The following is a 20,461-nucleotide window of genomic DNA, read 5'->3' on the forward strand; positions in this document are numbered from 1 at the left end:
GCCTCTGGCAGCCACAGATGGGATTTCTGTCCCTGGAGGCTGGGCCTCCACAGAATCCTTGTAGAGTGTGGCCTTGGAGTCCGTGCGCAGGTGTCCTTGACCAGGGAACAGGAAACGTCCCCCACCCATGAGAGCTCACCAGCCTTTGTCTCAGCCCAGAGCCTAACCGACCTCCTGTCCTTTCCAGTACCTGCTCTCCCCAGAGACCATCGAAGCTCTCCGGAAGCCCACCTTCGACGTCTGGCTCTGGGAGCCCAACGAGGTGAGTGAGGGGCCCGGTGCCAGCGTCACGGGGACCTGCCAGGGTCCCCCATGGCTTCGCCTGCTCTCTGACCTTGATTCTCCAGGTTTTCCCTCAGTCTGACTCTGGGTGGGCTCAGGGGGGCCCGGACGCAGGACTCAGAAAGGCGGGTGTCAGAGCAGAGGCACGGGTGGTCAAGTGCAGGAAAGCTGGCCCCCCAAACCCCGCACACCCTCCTGGGCCAGCCGCCGCGCCCCCTGAGGGGAAACCCGGGAGGCGCCTCCTCAGGAGAGGGGCGGAGGGAAGACAGCTGTGTCTCAGCCAGAGGATGCAGGGCTGGGGGTGCAGGACTCGGCAGCAAGACCATTTTTCCAATTTCCCCTTTTGCTGAGAAAACACTAACATGGAGATTTTTGTTTATTCGGCCGAATCTAATAATATCAGTTGTACCCCTCCGTGTCTGAACCCCGAGAAAACAAAAGTCCCTCATCATGGACATGAGGCCCACCAAATCTACGACTTCTCCAGCTATCTGGTAACACGGACACGCAGAAAGGCCGCCCCCCTGCAAGCTCACCGCAGGGCGCAGGAAAGAAGAGCTCTGCACCCTGAGCGGGCACCGTCTCGCTCACCAGGGCCAGGGTCTCGGAAGTGCCCGGCTCTCGTGCTTTTGTTCCGGCACAAGACTGCTGCCCTGCCCACCCCACCTCCGCCCCACTGTTTGCTGGCCCGTGCCCCAGGGATCGTCCCATCGCAAACCCTGGACCAGACGACACGTGGACCCCAAATCATCCAGCCACCCAGGAGTGCGCAGGACTGGAGCGTGGGTTTAGGCGGGCAAGAAGCCACAGCGGAAGCCACCGTGCCCGGCGGGGATAGGAGGTGGCATGGCCAGGAGAAACAGGGGTCAGGTCCTTGAAGACAAGTGTCAGGACCAGGGTCTGAACTTAGGACCTGGGCTGGGCAAGGCTTGTGCACAGGTGAGTGGGCACACCGGGATGGCTCGGCGCGCACAGATTCCTGCTTCTGGCAGGTGGGCAGACACCACTGCTGGAAATCGCTCCGGCTTCCGCACACCGGCAGTGAGAGCAGAGCCGGGTCCCCGATGGCAAAGCGCCTGCCTGGAAATGCGCACTCACTACCCGCTCTGCCTCCATCTCCCACGGAATCCCACTGGGGCCGGAGAGGCTGAAGGATTCACGCACCCAGGAGGGGAAGGCCGCCTGCCCACGGCGTCAGGGCCGGGGTGAAGCCTGCAGGTGGGCCCCGCCTCCGGTGGGCTTCCCCCAGCGCATCTCAGTGCCCGGGGCAGACTGCTCAGCGGTTCCGGGGTTTCCAGAGACGTTCTGCCAGCACGCGGCCAGGAACCAGAGATGCCCAAGGATAGGAGCCCTAGCCTCTGGCCAATCTGGGGGTGCCATGGATTTGGAACTGTGGGCGGTGAAGGCCCCCCAAAACTGCATCTGGCCGCCCATGAAGCAGCTCACACCCCAGAATGTTGGGGCCCCCATTGGGGGATCATACCTCTTCCTTCGCGTGGGGGTATCTCTGTGCTCAGCACCCTCAGCCCCAGCAGGGTCCTCCGGCTCAGAGAGCAGACAGAGGCAATGGCTTCACGTGTTCTTGTTCCCCACCAGCTGACGTGCCAGAGCTCTTCCGGCACGGCCACCTCCCCGGAGCGCGGGCCTTGCAGGCCGTGGGGCCCCGGCTCTCTGGCAAGCACCTGCAGCCTCCTCCACGTGGCCACCCGGCCCGGACCGCCCAGCGGCTGCCAGCGTGGCAGCGGATGCACGAAGCGTCCCTCCCACTCCAGAGCTGTCGCACACGTCACAGAAGTGGGGCCAGATGGTCTCGTCTGCCCATCACCTCCAACTGTGGACTCCCGATCTCACCACCACCATCACGGCTCCTGGGGATTGCTGGAGCTGTGCACGCGTGCAGAGGGGAGCAAGGGGGCTGCAGGCCTCTGGCCCCGAGCGCCGGCATCCAGGGCGGTGGGCGCCAGCACCCCGAGCCGCACGCCGGGGCCCTGAACTCGTCCCCAGAGCCTGGCGCCCTGCACGTAATGCAATCTGCGCCAATCCCGTCCCCTCGAGGAGGACAGTCCATCCATGACACCGCAGGCTCCCACACACGCCCACTGAATTCTTGGCGATGCCACGGGTCTCGGCTCCATGGCATTCCTTCCACAGCCATCTTGTGGACGCTCTAGGCACAGGGCTGGACATGCAGAGCCCATGCTCCCCGTGTTCCAAGCTCTCCCAGTGCCGTGTAACGAGGAAGATGGGTCTCCGGTGGCGTGCCCTGTAGCAGTCAGCTCGGGCAGCTGTAACATGAGCTACAGGCTGAGAAGGCATCCACTCACACCTGGAGGTCCGAGATCAGGCGTCGGCAGGGCGGGTGTCTCCCAGGCCCCTCTCCCTGGCGTGTAGACACTGCCTTCCAGGTCCTCACGTGGTCGTCCCTGTGTGCATGTCTGTTCTGGTCTCCTCTCCTCATGGGGATACCAGTGCTAGTGGACCAGGGCCACCCCGGTGACCTCATTTAACCTTAATGAGTGTTTAAAGGCCCTCTGTCCACACAGTCGTGTCGGGGGTTAGAGCTTCAACACACTGATTTGGGGGCCACAGTTCAGTCCATAAGACACCTTTTTGGGAAGAGAAGGTCACACGGTGACCAGAGGCAGCCCGGGAGCGTGACCGCTCGGGCCCCAGACAGTTGGCGGATGGGATGAGGCAGGGCTCAGGTGTGTGGCCCCGGAGCTGGGGAGCGTGGGCGGGTATCACGCCCCATGCCACCAGGTGATGCCTAACGGTCCCCGCCTCGTGGATCTCCCGTCTTCCTGGGCGCTGCATGCAAGACCTGCTTCCCAGAAAGCAGAGCCTGCGTTCTCAGACTCTCACTTTTTAATAAACACTCAGTCTTTTTTCCCTGGCTTAATTAGCTCCAGAGCTCTGAGCTGTATTTAAATAGATCACAACAATGACAATCAATCATCTTCGGGACTGAAAACAAAAGCTATTTTAACCTGAGCGAGATTCCTGTAGAAGACAGCTCAGTGACGGGAATGCGGCTTACCTTCCAGACCCCACAACGAGCCCCTTACAGTGTGTGTCTGGTCCCCGCGGGCCGCACAAGGGCGCACGAAGTGTGCTGGGGACGCAGGCCACAGAGTCTCAGCGAGCACAGGGCGTCTGTGTCTGTGAAGGCACCAGCTCTCGGGCGCGCGTCCCATGGAACCGTGTCCCCAGAACCTCAGCCTGGCTTCTCGTGTGTCCAAGTTCAGAGTCACTTCGGACGTGGTCGTTCGGGGGTGCCCCCTCTCACCCAGTCGGTCCCTTCTTGCATGGAACTCCCTTGACTTCTCAGCCCGGCTGCTCTTTCAAGCCCCCACACCCCTGCCAGGGGTCCCGAGACCCCCCCCCCCAGTCAACATGGCTTTGCTCTCAGGGCCCCCGGGAGCAGAGGGCTCACCCTGTAGGGACCGGCGGGCCCTGCAGGCATCTCCCGGGATGCGGGAGAGGCAGCTCAGTCGGGCGGCCAGGCTGGCCGGCCCCGCCACAGACCACCCTTCTGTTCCTGTGTCCGCAGATGCTGAGCTGCTTAGAGCACATGTACCATGACCTGGGCCTGGTCAGAGATTTCTCCATCAACCCCATCACACTCAGGAGATGGCTGGTAAGTGCAGGTTCCCCCCTGTCCCCCTCGAACACAGTGTCATCCCGTTACTAGGGAACAGACCACCCGGGCCCCTTGCTGGTGGCGTCCTACAGACGGAGGTGACGTTCCCATGAGTGCTCTGTGAGGACGTGCAGCCTGTCTCTGTCCGTCTCCCACCAAAACACTCAGTACCCCTAAGTTCCTGCTCTGGTGCTCAAGAAAACAGGAAGAACCAAGGAGGGGGCAGTGAAGTGAGTGTGCAGGTGCGTGCACGTTTATGGGGGGGTGTCGGCCTGAGTGATGTGTGCGTGTGTGCATGAATGTTAATGTGTGTAGGTGGGAGTGTGTGAATGCGTGCGGTAGGTGTGTGTGCGCAAGTGTGGAGGGAGTACGTGTATGAGTATGTGCGTGTGTGTTCAGCAATTACTTTAAATAAAATGTTGCTCAGAACTAAGTGTGAAAAGCATAGATGTTAAGTATTAAAATATGAAAAGGTGTGATGAGGACCGGGACCCAGAGCCACTCCGAGAGCCCCCCAGCCCTCCCCGCAGCTTCACGTCCCTGCATGGCTCCTCAGAGCCCTTCCGGGGACACCTCAGTCCATGAGCCCAGGTGAAAGCCTACTGCCCACCTGCCCTCTGGCCACGGAGTGGCCAGTGGGACGTCCTCAGGTCCCCTTGGGCTGCCTTGCCCGTACCTCCAGCAAGCCCAGGAAGGCAGCTGGCCTCTGGGTCAGCCGAGGGTGATACGGAGTGCATCTGAAACGCTAGCAGTCAGCTGGCAAAATGGGAAGGAGCTGCGCAGGGCAGCTTGGCGGGGAGGGCGGGCAGCGCACGTGGGCAGCTGGGACCCTCCGTCTCTCGCAGCTCTGCGTGCACGACAACTACAGGAACAACCCTTTCCACAACTTCCGGCATTGCTTCTGCGTGACCCAGATGATGTACAGCATGGTCTGGCTCTGCAGGCTCCAGGTGGGTCTCTGGGGGGCTCCTGCCGGGGGGCGCAGGAGCCACCACCCGGGGTCCAGGCTCCACCCGGGGACGCAGCCCCCACCCGGGGTCCAGGCTCCCCCGCCCTCCTAGGGAAGCCACCCCAGCCCACCGTTGTCACCTGCCCCCCTGGCCCCACCCCCAGGCCAGCTGCTGAGGGGCTTCATTCTACCCATGTCACCCCTCTCCCACCCCATTCCAGCCCCCTCCTCACCCCATCCCACCCTCTCTCTGATCCAGGAGAAATTTTCCCAAATGGATATCTTGATTCTAATGACGGCAGCCATCTGCCATGATTTGGATCATCCAGGGTACAACAACACGTACGTACATGACTTTTCTCTCTTTTTCCTTTTAAAGGGCTCTCTGGTTATCAGAGTCACCTTTTCAGTTTAACACGCAGACTAGTTCCAAGTTGGGGCTGCCGGCGAAGGCCTCACCAGCCCCCAGATCACCTCCGTAGGACACAGCTCCCACTCTAGGACTTGGCCCAGGGCCTCGGGCCACCCGGGGCAGAAGCTTCTGGCTTGCCGAGCCCCGAGGGGCTGCCACACTCCTCTGCAGTCCTGGTGATGCCAGGCCTCCCCTCCGCCTAAAGCAGGGCGTGATGCCCACACGTGATGCCCCGTTCTCTGGATCCCCCTCCCCCACCTGTTTCCAACAGGACCAAGGCAGAGAGTGAGTGCAGATGGGCAGCAGGTGGGAGGGGTCCACAGCGGGCCGTGGGGGCCAGGACGACAAGCCAGGCTTCACGGGAACAGTGATCCAGTCCCACTTCTGGGGGCACGAGGGCACAGAGTCCACCCCGCATAACTGCCGGGTCCCGGCCGTGTGGCACCGGTTTGCATCCCTGGTGATGCACCTGTCCTAGCAGGTGTATTCGTGTGGTCTGACGTGGCCGAGAACTCACCATCACTTTTGATGGCAGGCCTCCATAGTGGGGACACCCGTGCTCCTCCAAGGAGGTGGGCACCGTGCGCATCCACCCCCTGCTTTCACATTCAAGATCATGTGCGAGGTACAGTCCAGCCAAGGGGTCATAGCCACAGCTGTAACATGAAAACACACCCGGTACCCCCCCCCCACAAACACCTGCCCTCTGCGCATACCGATGACATGTCGAGGGGCCAAAACGGAAGGCCTGATCGCCTTTGGGCACTGTCACTGGGAGCAGAGGAGGGGTCTTGGTGGCGTCCACCTGGTAAGGTTATAGGAAGGACCTTGAGGGCATCGAGTGAAAGGGGCAGCAGAGAGTCAGGAGAGCCCGGAGGAGTGTGTCCCTGGTACTGCAAAAGGGGCCACAGCTCAACTCCCGGCCTCTGCTGGTGCCGCTGCTTCCCCGCGGGTGCCTGAGGCTCCGTGTGCTCTCTCCTTCGATGCCAGGTACCAGATCAATGCCCGCACGGAGCTGGCCGTCCGATACAACGACATCTCGCCCCTGGAGAACCACCACTGCGCCGTGGCCTTTCAAATTCTCGCCCAGCCCGAGTGCAACATCTTTGCCAATGTGCAGCCGGACGAGTTCAAGCAGATCAGACAGGTGTGCAGGGGCAAGGGCCCTCTGACTGCAGAGTGGGGGTACGGTGAGCACAACCCTGGGGCGGAACCCCCTTGCTCCAGTGGCTGAGGCCCCCACGTGCTCCCGGCCCCCCCCCCCCCCCCCAAGGCCAGTGCACCCCCGGGAGAGGCGAGCCCTCCGCACGGATACACGAGACCCCGCCAACCTGGATTTCACATCCCGAGTTTGACCGAATCCTTTGAGATTCGTCCTTTCTCCAGCCCGCAGCCGGGGAGGGTGAGGGTTCCGGAGGTTGGGTCACTCATCAGAGGTCCACAGTGAGTTCGTGCAGGCCCTGGACAGACCCCCCTGCTGCATCCAACCTGGCAGAAACCTGACTGCTTCCCGAACCCCCACCTCAACTTAGCCCCACCACCCACTTCAGATAAGGGATGCTGGGGAGGTGACAGCACCCTCCTGTCCTGAGACCCACACCTTCCCACTCACTGCAAGTAACGCCCCCTTCCACGCAGGGGGTACCCGCTGAGCACAGCTCCGTGCACCCCCTCTGATGTTTCCAGGGGAGGGAAGAGACCGGAAGGACCTCTTGGAGGAGTATGTGGGTTGAATGGAGCCCCCTTTGCCAAAGAAATTGTATGTTCCCTTCCTGAGCCCCGGAACCTGTGAATGTGACCCGACTCGGGAAAAGAGTCTTTGCTGGTAGTAAAGTTAGAGCTCTGGAGGAAATTAGCTTGGATTACCCAGGTGGGCCCTAAATCCAATGACAAGTGTCCTCAGAAGAGACAGAAGGGGAGACATACATGGAAGAAAAAGCCGCATAAAGCAGAGGCAGAGGCTGGAGTGACGTGGACCCAAGTCAGGGAGTGCCTGGGGCCACCAGGAGCAGGGAACGTCGGGAAGGACGTTTCCCCAGAGCCTTGGGACTTCTGGCCTCCGGACTGTGAGAGGGGGCCTTTCTGCTGGTCCGTCACCCAGCGAGTGGCGCCTGTACGGCGGCCTCGGGACACACGAGCCGCGGGCCATGTTCGTGTGGAGGGGCCACGCTCTGCCGTCCCACGGATGACAACCTCACCCGCTCGATGCCTCGGGGCCTGGCTTCAAGGTGCACCTGATAAAGACACGGGAATCCCGGGATCCGGGCTCTCCCTCCCGGAGGTCTGAAAAGCTTCACTCTGTCAGAGAGCAGCCCCGTAAACTTGTCACCCATCAGCCATGCTTCCAGGAAGCTCAGAGCTCTGGGTGGTGCCGAAGGTCAGTCACTAGCAAGTCACCGATTCCCGGCTGTGTCCCCTTTATCTGTGGGCTTTCCCGCTCTCTCCCCTGCTCTGGAGCTCCCAGGATGAGCCGAGGCGCATCTTTCTCAAGTGGGAAAGGGGCAGATCGTGGAGAGCCCCCAACGGCGGCCCGGTGAGGAGCTCCTGCAGGGACCACAGCAGCCGGACGGTCCCCCTCGTGCGTGACCCGCCCCTTGGGAGCGGTCAGTGCAGGACCCGCCCACCAGGGGGACACAGGAGGCTTGTCCTGCCTCAAACACATGACTAACGTGAAAATGAGACTTTCTGGGCATAAAATCAGTTGTCCCAATTTTTTTTTAAGATTTTATTTCTTTATTTATTTAAAGAGAGAAACTGTGAGCCGGGGGAGGAACAGAGGGAGAGGGAGAGGCAGACTCCGCACCGAGTGTGGGGCCCGACCTGGGGCTTGATCCCAGGACCCCGAGATCACGACCTGCGCCGAAGGCAGATGCTTCACCGACTGAGCCACCCAGGTGCCCTAGTTGTCCCAATTTTTAATAATATTTTGTCATTGTGTTTAGGGATGAATCCTCACAGGAGTGGCCCCTTCACTAGTAACACAATGAAATCTTTAAAAGAAACCGCAGAATTCAAAACGCCAGGGATGTTCCCCTCCCCCAGAATACATCTGAGATGATCCGTCTCCACTGATTTCAGTTCCATCCCGGATGCTGTAGTTCTGTGTTCTGGGGAAAGCACACTCTGTGCAGTGCAGAGCTGTGTCCTTATACGTGTTTTCGGGGTGCACGGACGGTCACGGCTTCGAATCATGTTACTTCTATTAAACCAGTATTTGGTTAACAAGATAATAAAATATTTATATTTTAAAAATCACTACATTCTTGGGGCGTCCAGGTGGCTCAGTCGGCCGAGCGTCCGACTCTTGATCTCAGCTCAGGTCTTGATCTCGGGGTCGTGAGTTCAAGCCCCGCGTTGGGCTCCACACTGACCGTGGAGCCTACTTAAAAAAAAAAAATTTTTTTTTTTAAATCATTGCATCCTCATTTACAAATGTGTTAGCAGAACAGTGCTATCAAATATAACCTGACTTTGATCGCTCCCAAGCACCAAAGGCACAGATTGGATAACAGGGAAAAAGTCTCCTGGAAAATCGGGTAGTGACCTCCAGCGACGTGATATGAAAGGCACAGCCATATACCTGGATTCCTGGATGGAGGGGAAGCGTTTCTCCTTGGCTGAGACAAGCCGTCACAGGGAAGCATGGTGCTGAGCCTGCCACCTGCAAGCGAATGAGCCTGGCAGGCCTGAGGGGGCTGCCTCCTCCTGGACTCAGCATTTGGGGCTCGCCCGCAACACACACGTGGGTTTGAATCCCCAGCCTCCACCCGCCAACCGTGGCCTGGGAGGCTCCCCAGCCTCCTCAAGGCTCTGCTTCTTCATCTTGAAAATGAGGACACTGATTCTCAGAGACACACATCAAGTTGGCACGAGGACTAAGTGGGACACTGTGCGCGGAGGGTTCGGCATGCAGTCAGGGCTCACGGAGTGGTGCTGGGACGGTACCCGGGGTTAACGTTTTGCTTTCGCTTTTCAGGGGATGATCACATTAATTTTAGCCACTGACATGGCAAGACATGCAGAAATTATGGATTCTTTCAAAGAAACAATGGAGAATTTTGACTACAGCAATGAGGAGCACGTGACCCTTGTAAGTAGCTTGTTTTAGCTCGTTCAGGGGCTGGTGCGTGTGTCCCACCCTCCAGCCCAGACTGGAAACCGAGAAACCCCAACCCTTGCCTGGCCTCGGAGCGAGGCATGATTAAAGTGGGTACACAATCACAGCGCTTACCTGAAAAGCCCCCAGCGAGCCCATGTCCCAGGTAGAGGTGGCTTTTCTGATTCCTGCATCTCGTTCTGACTTGAAGGTGGTGAGTGGGTGAAGGCAATCCATCTTGCTCTGGTTTCCTGAGAACAAAGCTGGTCTTCCCATGAAGGCACGGCCCCAGAAAACACCCTGCATACCCGTTTCTGGGCGGGCAAGTCAGGGATCCGCAGGGCCCCTTCCCAGCTCACCCCTCCATGAGCAGGGGCCGAGCATCCAGAGAAGGGGAGCAGATCTCTCCAGTGAGGAGAGCCCACCTGGGTCGGCACCATGCCTGCCCTTTTAAGAGAAAAACATGGAAACGTCCTTCCCAGTCTTCAGGGAAGGGGTGATGCTGAGCCTGGTCTGGGTGTGAGGCCTGCTTTCTGGCATTCTCTCTCCTTTAAAATTGATGGCCCCTTTCCATCCCTAGAAGCCGGTGAACAAGGACAGCCCCCTGAGATCTGGCTGACTTCTGTCCATCCTGTTCTCAAGCCTGAATAACAGCTAACAAACAAAGTGTGTTAGGGAAGGGCCTCACATTCTCCATAAGTAAACAACAGGAGGAAGGGCCTCCCAAGGCATCCCTTCATGGGGCTGAACATGGGGAGATGCGGTCATGTTGGAGGGACAGCCTTGCTCCTGAAACACCAGCGGGGTGTGGGGGATGCCGCCTGCCCTCCACAGCAGGGCGAGGAGGAAGAACGAATAGGCTGAGCCCCTTTGGAGCCTCCAGGTTCCCTCCAACACGTAAGGAAAGGCCCTCAGGGGCAGGAGGCCAGAAGTCTTGCTGCCAGGGCCCGAGCGGTCAGGATGATGACCATCACACCTTCACTCCCTCACTCCAACTATTCAGGCAAGGGAGTGCCCTGCGCCCCGACACAGAGTGAGGGTCCGTGGCCTGCGGCACAGACTAGGGGATCGTGCCTTGGCCGAGGAGCCCCAAAAGCACCCAATTCCTGATGGACATGGGGACTGGAGGATGTGGAGGGAAAGGCCCAAGAGTGGAAAGGTTCTGGGTCAAAATGGATTCTAGGACCGCAGCCGAGGCCCCCAACAGGAGGCCTGGGGGCAGTGCCCCGTGTGGCCGCGGCCTGAGATCCTGGCACAGCTCCCTCCAGTACGCAGTGCCCAGGCTGTGCCCCGGGCCCGGTGTGGGGCAGCTGCCCTCAGAGGCCTGCCGAGCAAGGCCCTGTAATGGCCTGTGTTCTGGAGCCAACTCCCGAGCAGACAAGGAAGGCCTGGATCGACTCCTGGGCACTGATAAGGAAGGGTGGTGACCAGGGACAGGGAAAAGGGCAGCCAGGTCACCCTGAGGTTCAGCTGGGGCTGTGCCAGACGCTGAGCTGAGTGGAGAGGTGCTTTGCCGAGTTAGGCTCCCCACCCGCCTCCTGCAAGACTGGGTGCAAACAGCCCGGGCCCACTCAGAGGGCCCACAGCCCACGCTGGTGTGCCCGGGGGGACTTTGGTCACCTTCAGACCCTGAGCGGTGGCCCACGCTTTGTCCCGGGATGTCAGTGACACCTGGGGACAGTCGTGTGTGGCAGCAGGGGGCCTTGCTGGGCGACACCATCTGGTGCTGGGGGGGAGGGGGCCAGGAAGACTGGAAGGAGGGGCCAGAGCAGGCCTGGAAGGCAGTGAGCAGCAGGGGGAGGCAAGGTTTCTGCAGGCTGGTGGCTTGAGCAGAAGGTACAGGGGCCCCGGGCAGAGAGCGCCAGCTCACAGGGGAGACACATGCCTGGGAGCACTGGGCAGAAGCCCACACCACCTTCGCTGCGATATGATTTTTCTGACTCCAGGCAGGAGGGGCAGGTGCAATCAGAGCTCAGCCCAGTGGATGCCCTTGGGGTCACAGGCAGCCCTACATGTGCCACTCGTGCTCGGGGGCATGCGGTGCCCAGGGGAACATCCCCACCCCGAGATTCTGTGAGGGCCCTTCCTCTGATACACTCACTGCTACCAGGGGTCCCACCACCACCCCTTTAACCTCTGCCTGCTAACGGTGACTTCTTTCTATGTTTTTGTGTGTCCTCAACAAGCAAGAAGATCCTTTTAAACTTTACGATTGAAGTTTGTATTACAAAACGTGTCTGTGTTAACAGACCTTTCTACTCCTCAAGCCCCCCAAACAGATTCTGACCCCGTGGGGGTTGGTGAGGCCCCCGTTCTCCCGGGGGTGGCTGGGGTTCTAGACGCAGACTGCCAGCACACCTGCCCAGAGCGAGCCCGCGGCGCCGTGGACACAAGCAGCACAGCTCAGCCCCCGTTGGCCAGCAGCGCCGCCCTCCGTCCCCCCGGGGCGGCAAGGCCAGCCCCAGACAGCAGGAGTGGGACGTGCTCTGCGCTCCATGCCTGATCCCAGATCTCTCTTCCAGCTGAAGATGATTTTGATAAAATGCTGTGACATCTCTAACGAGGTCCGTCCAATGGAAGTTGCGGAACCTTGGGTGGACTGCCTATTAGAAGAGTATTTCATGCAGGTAAGAGTGTCCCACAGCCACCAGCCGCCCCCGCCGCTCAGCTTAACCCCTTCCCGGGCTCTGTGTTGGAAAGGCGACGGGCGTGCCCAGGGGCACTAGTGGAGTGAGTCACAGACGATTTCTCCAGCCTCCAGGAAGCCCTTACAGCAGGTGCACATCCAAGACGAACGGGTATGACCTGACACAGGGACGACAGGGGCAGCCTGGGAAAGCGAGCAATGAAACCCGCCCCCGTGACCAGTGTGCCGCTGGTAGGGCGGACGAGTCAGGCAAACGGCCTCAAAGAGAAGCAGCAGAGGCAGGAGGGGCCCCCAGGGATGGGTGACACCACGCAGGTCAGCCGACGCTCAGACAACCCAGCGTGGCGAGGATGCTGGCAGGCCGGCGAGGTGGGCCCCAGGAGGAGGCCGGAGCCCTGCAGGCCACCTCTGCCTCGGAGCCAGCCGTACCCGTCCCTGCGCCCTGTCCTCACGGCGGGCCCCCCACACCCTCTGAATGCTTCGGTGGCCACAGAAGATACCGCTCCTTTCCTGTCGCTACCTCCACCCCTACGGCAGAGTGGTCTGGTTGGGTGAACGGGGCACGGAACATGCCCCGTGCCCGCAGAGTCCAGAGGCCACGGGTATTTCTAACATTGCGGCCCACTGCATCCCCCAGAGCGACCGCGAGAAGTCCGAGGGCCTTCCAGTGGCCCCTTTCATGGACCGGGACAAAGTGACCAAAGCCACAGCCCAAATTGGGTTCATCAAGTTTGTCCTGATCCCGATGTTCGAAACGGTGACCAAGGTGAGTGACTGTCACCACGTGCTGAAGACTCATCGAGAGACACACACTTGTGCGCACGCGCTGGTTCACATGCGCGCCCCTGTGCGGTGTGAGGTGGGACCCGAGGCCCCTCCACCGGCACCCAGGGGGCCCTCACCCTCTCGCCTCCCCCTGTCACCCCTCCCAGCCTTCTGGTCTCCGTGCCCCCTGGAGCCGCCCCAGGCTCTCCACTCCCAGGGCACCTCTGCCTTCAGAAGAACCTCCTAACCTGCCCCACTCTACCTGGCACTCGGCCATCCCCAGGCTGATTTCAGCAAGGAGACCATCCCTGCCTCTCTCCTGAACCTTCCACGGCTCCCCATGCCCCCAACACAGGGAGGGCTGCCCCCTCGTTGCACGCAGTCCCCTGCCGTCCTGGGCACGGCTGTCTTACAGGACGGCCCTCAGCTCTTAGTTCTCGCCTTTCTTCACGCCTCCACTTCTGAGTGCGCCCGTTCAGCTGGCCCCAGGCCCATGGCACCCGCCAGCCTTCCAGAACCATCTCGGCGCGTCCTCCCGTAAACCCCATTCGCTGCTACTTCTCTGGGGACTCACCTCCCTGTATATTCCGTGCACGGACTTCCGGGCCTTTGTCACGGCCAGCGGGTGCAGGGGCGCAGGACTGCCACGTGGGCCCTGCCCTCCCCCTGCAGTAGAACCGGGCTGTGACGGGGAAGCGCAGAAGGCATGGGGGGCGTTCCAGGGCCAAGAGCTGCATGCGCAGGGTCCCCCAGGGTGGGGATGGCAGGGTGGCCAAGGCCACGCCACCAGAACCGTCTGGTTCCTCCGGCCACAGGGCTGTCAGGAGACTAGAGACGAGGCTGGCGTCTGGACAACAGACATTCGGGGACAGGCAGGCGGAGGGCAGGGCCATGTGAAGTGAGGACAGAAACAGAGCAGGACCCGGAGGTGGGTGGGAGGCAGGTGTTGGGCCTGCGGGTCTCCAGGAGCCGCTGACCAGACGGCCTCAGGACAGGGGTCACCGGGGACCCCGCTGCAGGTGGCAGCCCAGGGGCTCCGAGGACACTTGTTGTGTGGTCCCCTGGCCCCCCGGTTTCCCAGACGCTTGCCGCCACTTCGAGAATGATGGACCGTGAACCTGTCTGTCTCTCCCAGCTCTTCCCTGTGGTGGAGGAAATCATGCTCCAGCCCCTCTGGGAATCCAGAGATCGTTACGAGGAACTGAAGCAAATGGATGACGCCCTGAGAGAGGTAACAGGTGCCGCGTGGGGAAGGCGGTAGTCCTTGTGGTGCTCGGCGGGAGGGCCCTCTGCACCAGAGCTCATTTCCATTCCCCCTAAATCCAGACCCTGGCAAACCAGGGCACCTTTACTCTCCGTGAAACCAAACTGCCCCAATGCTCTGCACCCCTTGGAGGGGTCAGGCCGTCCCCAGTCCTTGTGCTGTAAACGGATGCGTCAGGGTCTCTCCACGTCTCAGACCCCCTCAGAGCAGCACCCCGGCCCCAATGTGCGTCCCTGTCCTCCTCCTGGCCCCGGGGCTGACCTTGCTCAGTGACAGGGCAGTAGGACGGGTCACTCCCTGCAGGACAGAAGCCACCACCCACATCCCGGAGCTCACAAATGGTGGCTCGGCCCACTCAGGGTCAGGGAGACCAGGCCTCGCTCTAGGTTGCTCTGAGGCCTGGTACTATGTCCAGGGAAGGTCTAGCTCACGTGCTCAGAGCTGGGGTAGAGGCGTTCTGCACGGTCTGTGAGCGGGTCTGGCCACGCCAGGGCCTTGGTGTGTGTACATCTCTGCTTTGGGGACCCCTGCCCCCGGAGACCACGCAGACACCCCCCACACCTCATAGCCAGTCAGCTGGGGTGGGCCTGGCCTCGGCCGCGCCACACACCCCACCCCATACTGTCTCCACCCCTCCTTCAGTCAGGGCCCGCCAGTTATGGTGCCCCCCGGCCTTGCCGCTGGGAACCCCCATGCCCCGCTGAGCGCCAGGTGGTCTCCCAAGTGCACTGTGTTGCTCTCATTCCCCAAACTGCTGTGTGTACAACACCAGGCATATCATCGGTGCTCAGGATTTGCCTACTGGTCCATGGGCCTTCCAGACCCACAGCTGGTTCCACTAGTCGGATCCCTCTACCAGAAGGTCACCGAGAGGTCCTGAGCCTCCAAAGCCTACAAGCAAATGGTACAGAGAGCGATGTCCGAGCAGATGTCCCTGGCAGGCCCCCCGGCAGGATTGCTAAAGCACCTTGGCATTCCTGGGCCCCCCGACAGCCATCGTTATAAAGGTCCCAGGCCTGGCCACCCAGCGGGGGCCACTCGGAACCGCAGGATGCTTTCCTACCCCCAAAAACGACAGACACACAAAAGAGAAAGGGCCGTGGGCTCCGTGCTCACCCCCGCCAGTCCACTGGGCTCTGCAGCCCGGACAAGCTAGCAGTCCAAGCTCGGGACTGTGGCCGAGACGGGGAGGCCTCCCATAGCGGGGAAGGTGGTGGGCACACAGACTGTGCTGCAGACATCCGTCTCCACGACACATTAGCATTTCACTCAATGGGAAGCTCTTTAGCAGATAAGCAGGGACTCACGGGCTCCTGGAACCTGATTGTCCCCTACTCTGTCCTACTTACAGAAGACAGAGAGCCTGACATCCGGGCACACCGACCCGCCGAGAGAGGGAAGCAGAGATGTGAGGAAAAGCGAAGATAATGCCATCCTGAATTGACGTCTCAGCGCATACGGTAATTCAGACAAAACGGGGCAGCAGTGAGGATCTGTAGGGGCGGCAGGGAGGACATAAGGTGGGGAGGGCAGGAAATCCAAATGGCTGGTGGTTTTGAAGTAAGACTTTGATTCCTTGCCTGTAATTCATAGAATTTGGCTCTGAAGGAAGGGGGACATGCTTTGACTGATAGCACAAGATCGGTCACGAGCCTAGGGGCCACTTACAAGGAAAAGCACGTTGTGACAGCTTCCCAGAAATGCAGTATCGCTCACACGGCTGTGAGCATTTTCCAAGCACCTGACGGTAGCTGCTCGTGTGGTGCGTGTCAAAGGCAAACCAGCCCCTTCGGTCTGAAGCATCACGGGAGAGATTCTCAGTTACACAGTGTGCCAGGCGCAGGGCATGGGACGTGGGGTCTGATTTTGTGCAGAGAAGTAGCAACAGGCACAGGCACCCAACAGTCCCAGCTTAGTTTAGGACAAGCTGAGTGACCCGCCCAGGCGTCTCAACCTCTCTGAGCCTCACAGCCTGAATCTCTCCACTAGCGGGGATAATACCATTACTATTGTTGTTTTGTCCGTTAAACGAGCAGAGCACCGGACGACCCCCGGTGCTTGTAACATTGGTGTTTCGTTTTTCAGGCACATCCTATTTTTTAATGGTTCAGAAGAGGGATTGAGATTGTTTTATTTGGCCTAAATGTGTTCAACAGCGTGTGCGGTTTTTAAGCATCGTCTGCACATCATCCTGGGACGTCTGACAGCACCTGCACATTTTCAATCCCCACAGAAGCTTTCTCCCTCTTCCTTTTCCAAGCAGACGGAGCCTGAAGACGGCAGGACAGTCCGGGCCGTGGTTCTGGACCAGGCTGGAGGAGCCGGAGCCTCGCGGGAGCCGACTGTGCAGGGAAAAGTTGACTCTGAGCGCCTACTCCGCCAAGACTGCGTTTTCTAAGAACTGTTTTGTTCACTGATACAAAAAAAAAAAAAAGGAATTCATGATGCTGTACAGAATTTTTATTTTTAAACTGTCTTTTAAATAATATATTCTTATACAGAAACGGGTACTGTACTTTTTCTTTGGTAATGCTGTGTATCCCGGGGCTGCCTCTGAGAGTCCCCAGAGTCCCCCTCAGCTCTCCCGCGGAGACAAGGAACTGTGCTTTCCCCGCAGATGTATCTTAGAACAGTTTTCCAGTGTGATGTGATGCTCCATATCCCGTGTAAATTCAAATTAAATCTCAGGCGGTGCCCGGAGCGTGTCCTGTCTGTGAGCATCGAGGGGACGTTGGTGGCTGTGCGCGGGGAGGCATGGGGCCGGAGGCCGCTTGGTCAGACATGGGTGTGAACACACCACCAGGCCGGTGCCCGTTTACAGGGAGGTGGGCATGGAACACCTCAAACTGCAGATTATACTCAGCACATCTGAGGGTCTCCAGGGAGGGGAGCTGTCCCTTCTTCCTGCCTTTGTTTTGGGGATAAGCACTGGGGACACATTCGAGGTGGCCCTGTGCCCGTGAAGGGAGACCTGAACCCCACTGGTGGGCAGTCAAGCTCTTGAGGGGCAGCACACACCCGAGCCCTCCCCCAACGCCTCGCATGTGTTCAGAGCCCTCGATGCTTCCCGGGCCGCGCACACCTCCTCGGCCCCCTCTCCACACGGAAGAGGCTCCGCTCTGAAGAAGTCTGTAAAGGCCGCCGCATAATCTGCGCTCTGTGGGCATTTCATCTGGTGTTGATTAGTGTCGTCCATGCATTCATTCCCTCTCGGCGAATTCCAGAGCACTACTTTCCATCCCTGAATAATTCATCTTCTGCTGTGACATTTTCCATCACTTCTTGATTCCAGTTCAGTATGAACGGCAGCTTCGGTGACAACAAACTCAGCAGGCATCCAGATGACGGTGCACCTCGGCCTACACGCCACCCTGCACGGGAGGTTTGTGACCTGCTCCCCCAGTGAAAGAGCTCTCTGACCAGTACCTCCCACCTGCTGAGTTGTGCTGAATGCCCACCTCGCCACGCTCTGCCCCTTGTCAAACTTCACACAGCGATGACTGAATTCAGAGCTTGTGCGCACACACACATAACCACACACATATGCATGTGTATACAAGTGCACACGTCCATGCACAGAGACACACAATCACACGTGCACCGGTGTACACACACACACACACACACACACACACAAACCCACTCTAACACACTGTGTGCATTACGGGGCTGAGGTCATACCAAGTCCTGGAATAGGGAAATCAACATCTCGGAGGAAGGAGTCCGTAAGGAGAGCACCTCTGTGACAGTCCCCACCCTTGTGTGGCAGCCTGGTTTCCGTCAGTAGAGACCTCACAAACTGGCACGAGAGCATCAGCCCCCCGCAAAATGCTTCCTCCAACCTCCTGCCTCCAGAATGCTTATGTACTGGGGTCATTCACACCGCATTAGCTGAGCCCATGGGGGTGACGCGGCCCCAGCACGAGTCACCCTCCATATGGACACGGCCCCTCCTTTTACCGCCAGCCAGCCTCTGTCACACAGATGGGGGCCCTGTCACCCAGCTCAGCCTGTTCACCCAGAGCCTGGAACAGCCCTGCCCCGGGAGACTGCACACACGGGGGCTAGGTCAGTGACGGTATCAGCACTGGAGGCTGGCGGGGGGAAGATGTGGCCGAGTGTCAAGTCAGCGTGAAGGATAAAATGTCCGGAGCTGCGCTGCCCATCGAGGGACACACACGATGCCCTGCGCTTTCCAGAACTTGATGGAGCCGGCTGATGCCACGGTCCCACAGGACTGCACCTTCCTGCAAACCAGCCACGCCTCTGTCACCCTGTGTTCACTCGAGGGGACAACAACATGCTGTTCTCCATTGCTCTCCTCCCCCCAGATTTCTAGCAATTGAAGGAGTGATGCATGTGTCAAAAATTGGACCTGACAGACCCCACACATCTCGCTCCTAAATGTCATGCACCAGCTAGGCACTGGAGAGGTGCTGCCTTGGGGTGCAGCCCCCCACCCCGTTTCTCCCCCTGCCGAGCAGGCCAGCACTGACCTCGAGGGTGAGGAGAGACAAAAGGAGAAATGTCTGTCACTCCCACCTGGGATGGGGACCCCAGGGCCCGACGCCCCACACTGCCTGTCCTGTGTCTGACCACAGCACCTTGCAGCTTCCTCCCATCATACCGTCCAAAGCCAATGGGACAGTCTGCCCTTGCTGGCATCTTTAACCAAATCCCATCGGAAAATCAATTCCACGTGATGCTTGAAGGAACACTAAACATACAAAATACTTAATCTCCGATAAACAGCCACTGGCGTCCGGTGGCCTCTGGTACAGAGGAGGAACCGTTCCACATGGCCGGGGGCCACGGAGCTGTCCCGCTGCGTTCCCCGCCCCCCGCCCCGCAGGAAATGCCCGACTCCGTTCTCGCTCCACGGCAGGTGTGGGTCCCACCGCGGGAAGGGCTGACGAGGGACAATGTGTCCGGCTGATGCGCTAGCCAAGAGGCTCTGCTCTGGCTCACTGCTTTTCCAGTATCACCACAGGAGAGTTTTTAAAGTTTAAATCACAAGAATTTAACTGTAGTCTCTCTAAGGGGCAGATAAAATTGCCGCTCTGGATTTGGGGGGCTATTTTCGATCAGTAGCTAAGAGGAGCTGGGTGAGGATGTTAGGGACTCACACAGCGCCCCCCCCCCCCGTGTCCTCAGCAAGTTTTCCCAGCCTCACTGCCAGCCCTGTGTCCTGTTGGCTGATGAACGCAGGGAGCCACGTGAAGGTCTGATGAGGCAGCATCCACATCGGGGCCTCGGTGTGACAGGGGCCCTGCAGCCAGGACAGGTGGTGGGCTTGTGAGGCTGGGGTGGGCGGACAGGGCCGCCAGGCGGTGCATTCAGATGGGGACAAGGCGGGGCCTGGGCGGCAGGCCTTCGGGAATGTGTCTGTGCAGAATGGCCACATGCAGAAGCCAGAGGCCAGTGAGGGAGACACCCCGTGTCATCAGGAAGAGAGGGAGGTGGGTTCGAGGGGCCGAGGGGCCACTAAGGCGGTCACTTAACAAGGGGGGATGTCCACCTGCGGTCACCACCAAGTGAGCTTGACCAGTGGTGACCCAGCCCTGCTGTGCACTAGCCTTCCCTGGCTCGGACGCACAGGAGGAAGCCTGGCTCCCAGTGAAGTCCCAACAGCCCAGAAGTTGGGCTGGGGTGACTTGAACTGTTCACAGACAGACACCCTACACAAAACGATCTCCCAGGACCACACGCACCTTAGGAGCAGCACTGATGTGATGTATGCACTAGGAACTCAGACACTGGCCAACTGAGTGAGTCTGAGTGTGTGGTCACTAACCTACAGAATCACGTAAGAGGGAAAAAAATCATACTGCAAAATGTGTGTGCGCGCTCACGGTGGGCGACAGGGATACTCCTGCAGGTGTGCGTAGTTGTGTGAGGCTGTGTGTGCGTGCACATTTATAAGCATATGTGTGCCTGTTACGCACCTGGCCTTGCTCCCAGCTGAGAAAGGAAGTTGAAAAGATGGAAAGATGCAAGTTTTCGTGCCTGGCTTGGTTTGCAGACCCAATGCGCAAGGAACCTTTGGGCTGCATTAAGGGAAAAGGGACAGGTGTGGAGGAGAGGGACGCTGCAGCCAGACGGGGCTCGGAAGTATCCTGCAGCATCCAGAAATTAGTCATGGCAGGGAGAACTCCGGACCGATTTCGGCTGTTTTCCTGGAAAGTTATTTTACAGAAAACTCAAGATGCACTGGGCGTGCCAACTGGAATGTAACAGAAGGCCATACGAAGCAAATGTGGCTGGCTGACCAGCCTGCATGTTCGCAGGGCTGCCGGCGGAGGCCCAGAGTCGCCCATTAAAGAACTGATGTGCATCCGCCGGGTGCTGGGCGACCCAGAGGAAGTGGCCAGCTGCACACACTCAGCGGCCACCACTCTGGAAACGC

The 20,461-nt window shown here is 59.4% G+C and overlaps 1 protein-coding gene across 4 annotated transcripts in view; it reads left to right on the plus strand.

Annotated features, from left to right (window-relative positions):
- PDE9A (phosphodiesterase 9A) overlaps positions 1-16,752 on the plus strand; it is a 92,349-nt gene extending 75,597 nt beyond the window's left edge. For 2 of the 4 annotated variants that reach the window (XM_073887020.1, XM_025863481.2), the window contains 11 exons: positions 188-262; positions 3,833-3,919; positions 4,768-4,872; positions 5,131-5,213; positions 6,274-6,430; positions 9,260-9,373; positions 11,902-12,006; positions 12,664-12,792; positions 13,927-14,022; positions 15,407-15,515; positions 16,319-16,752. In XM_073887020.1, the coding sequence (XP_073743121.1) occupies positions 188-262; positions 3,833-3,919; positions 4,768-4,872; positions 5,131-5,213; positions 6,274-6,430; positions 9,260-9,373; positions 11,902-12,006; positions 12,664-12,792; positions 13,927-14,022; positions 15,407-15,499 (1,044 nt within the window). In that variant the 3' untranslated portion in view covers positions 15,500-15,515; positions 16,319-16,752. Of the gene's footprint in view, positions 1-187; positions 263-3,832; positions 3,920-4,767; positions 4,873-5,130; positions 5,214-6,273; positions 6,431-9,259; positions 9,374-11,901; positions 12,007-12,663; positions 12,793-13,926; positions 14,023-15,406; positions 15,516-16,140 lie in introns of all 4 variants that reach the window. The other 2 variants (XM_073887022.1, XM_073887021.1) reach the window with 2 other exon arrangements.
- Positions 16,753-20,461: the final 3,709 nt, after the last annotated feature.

This window comes from Callorhinus ursinus, unplaced genomic scaffold (assembly GCF_003265705.2).
Source record: "Callorhinus ursinus isolate GAN/ISIS: 27379988/994484 unplaced genomic scaffold, GSC_fseal_2.0 scaffold75, whole genome shotgun sequence".
NCBI lineage: Eukaryota > Metazoa > Chordata > Mammalia > Carnivora > Otariidae > Callorhinus > Callorhinus ursinus.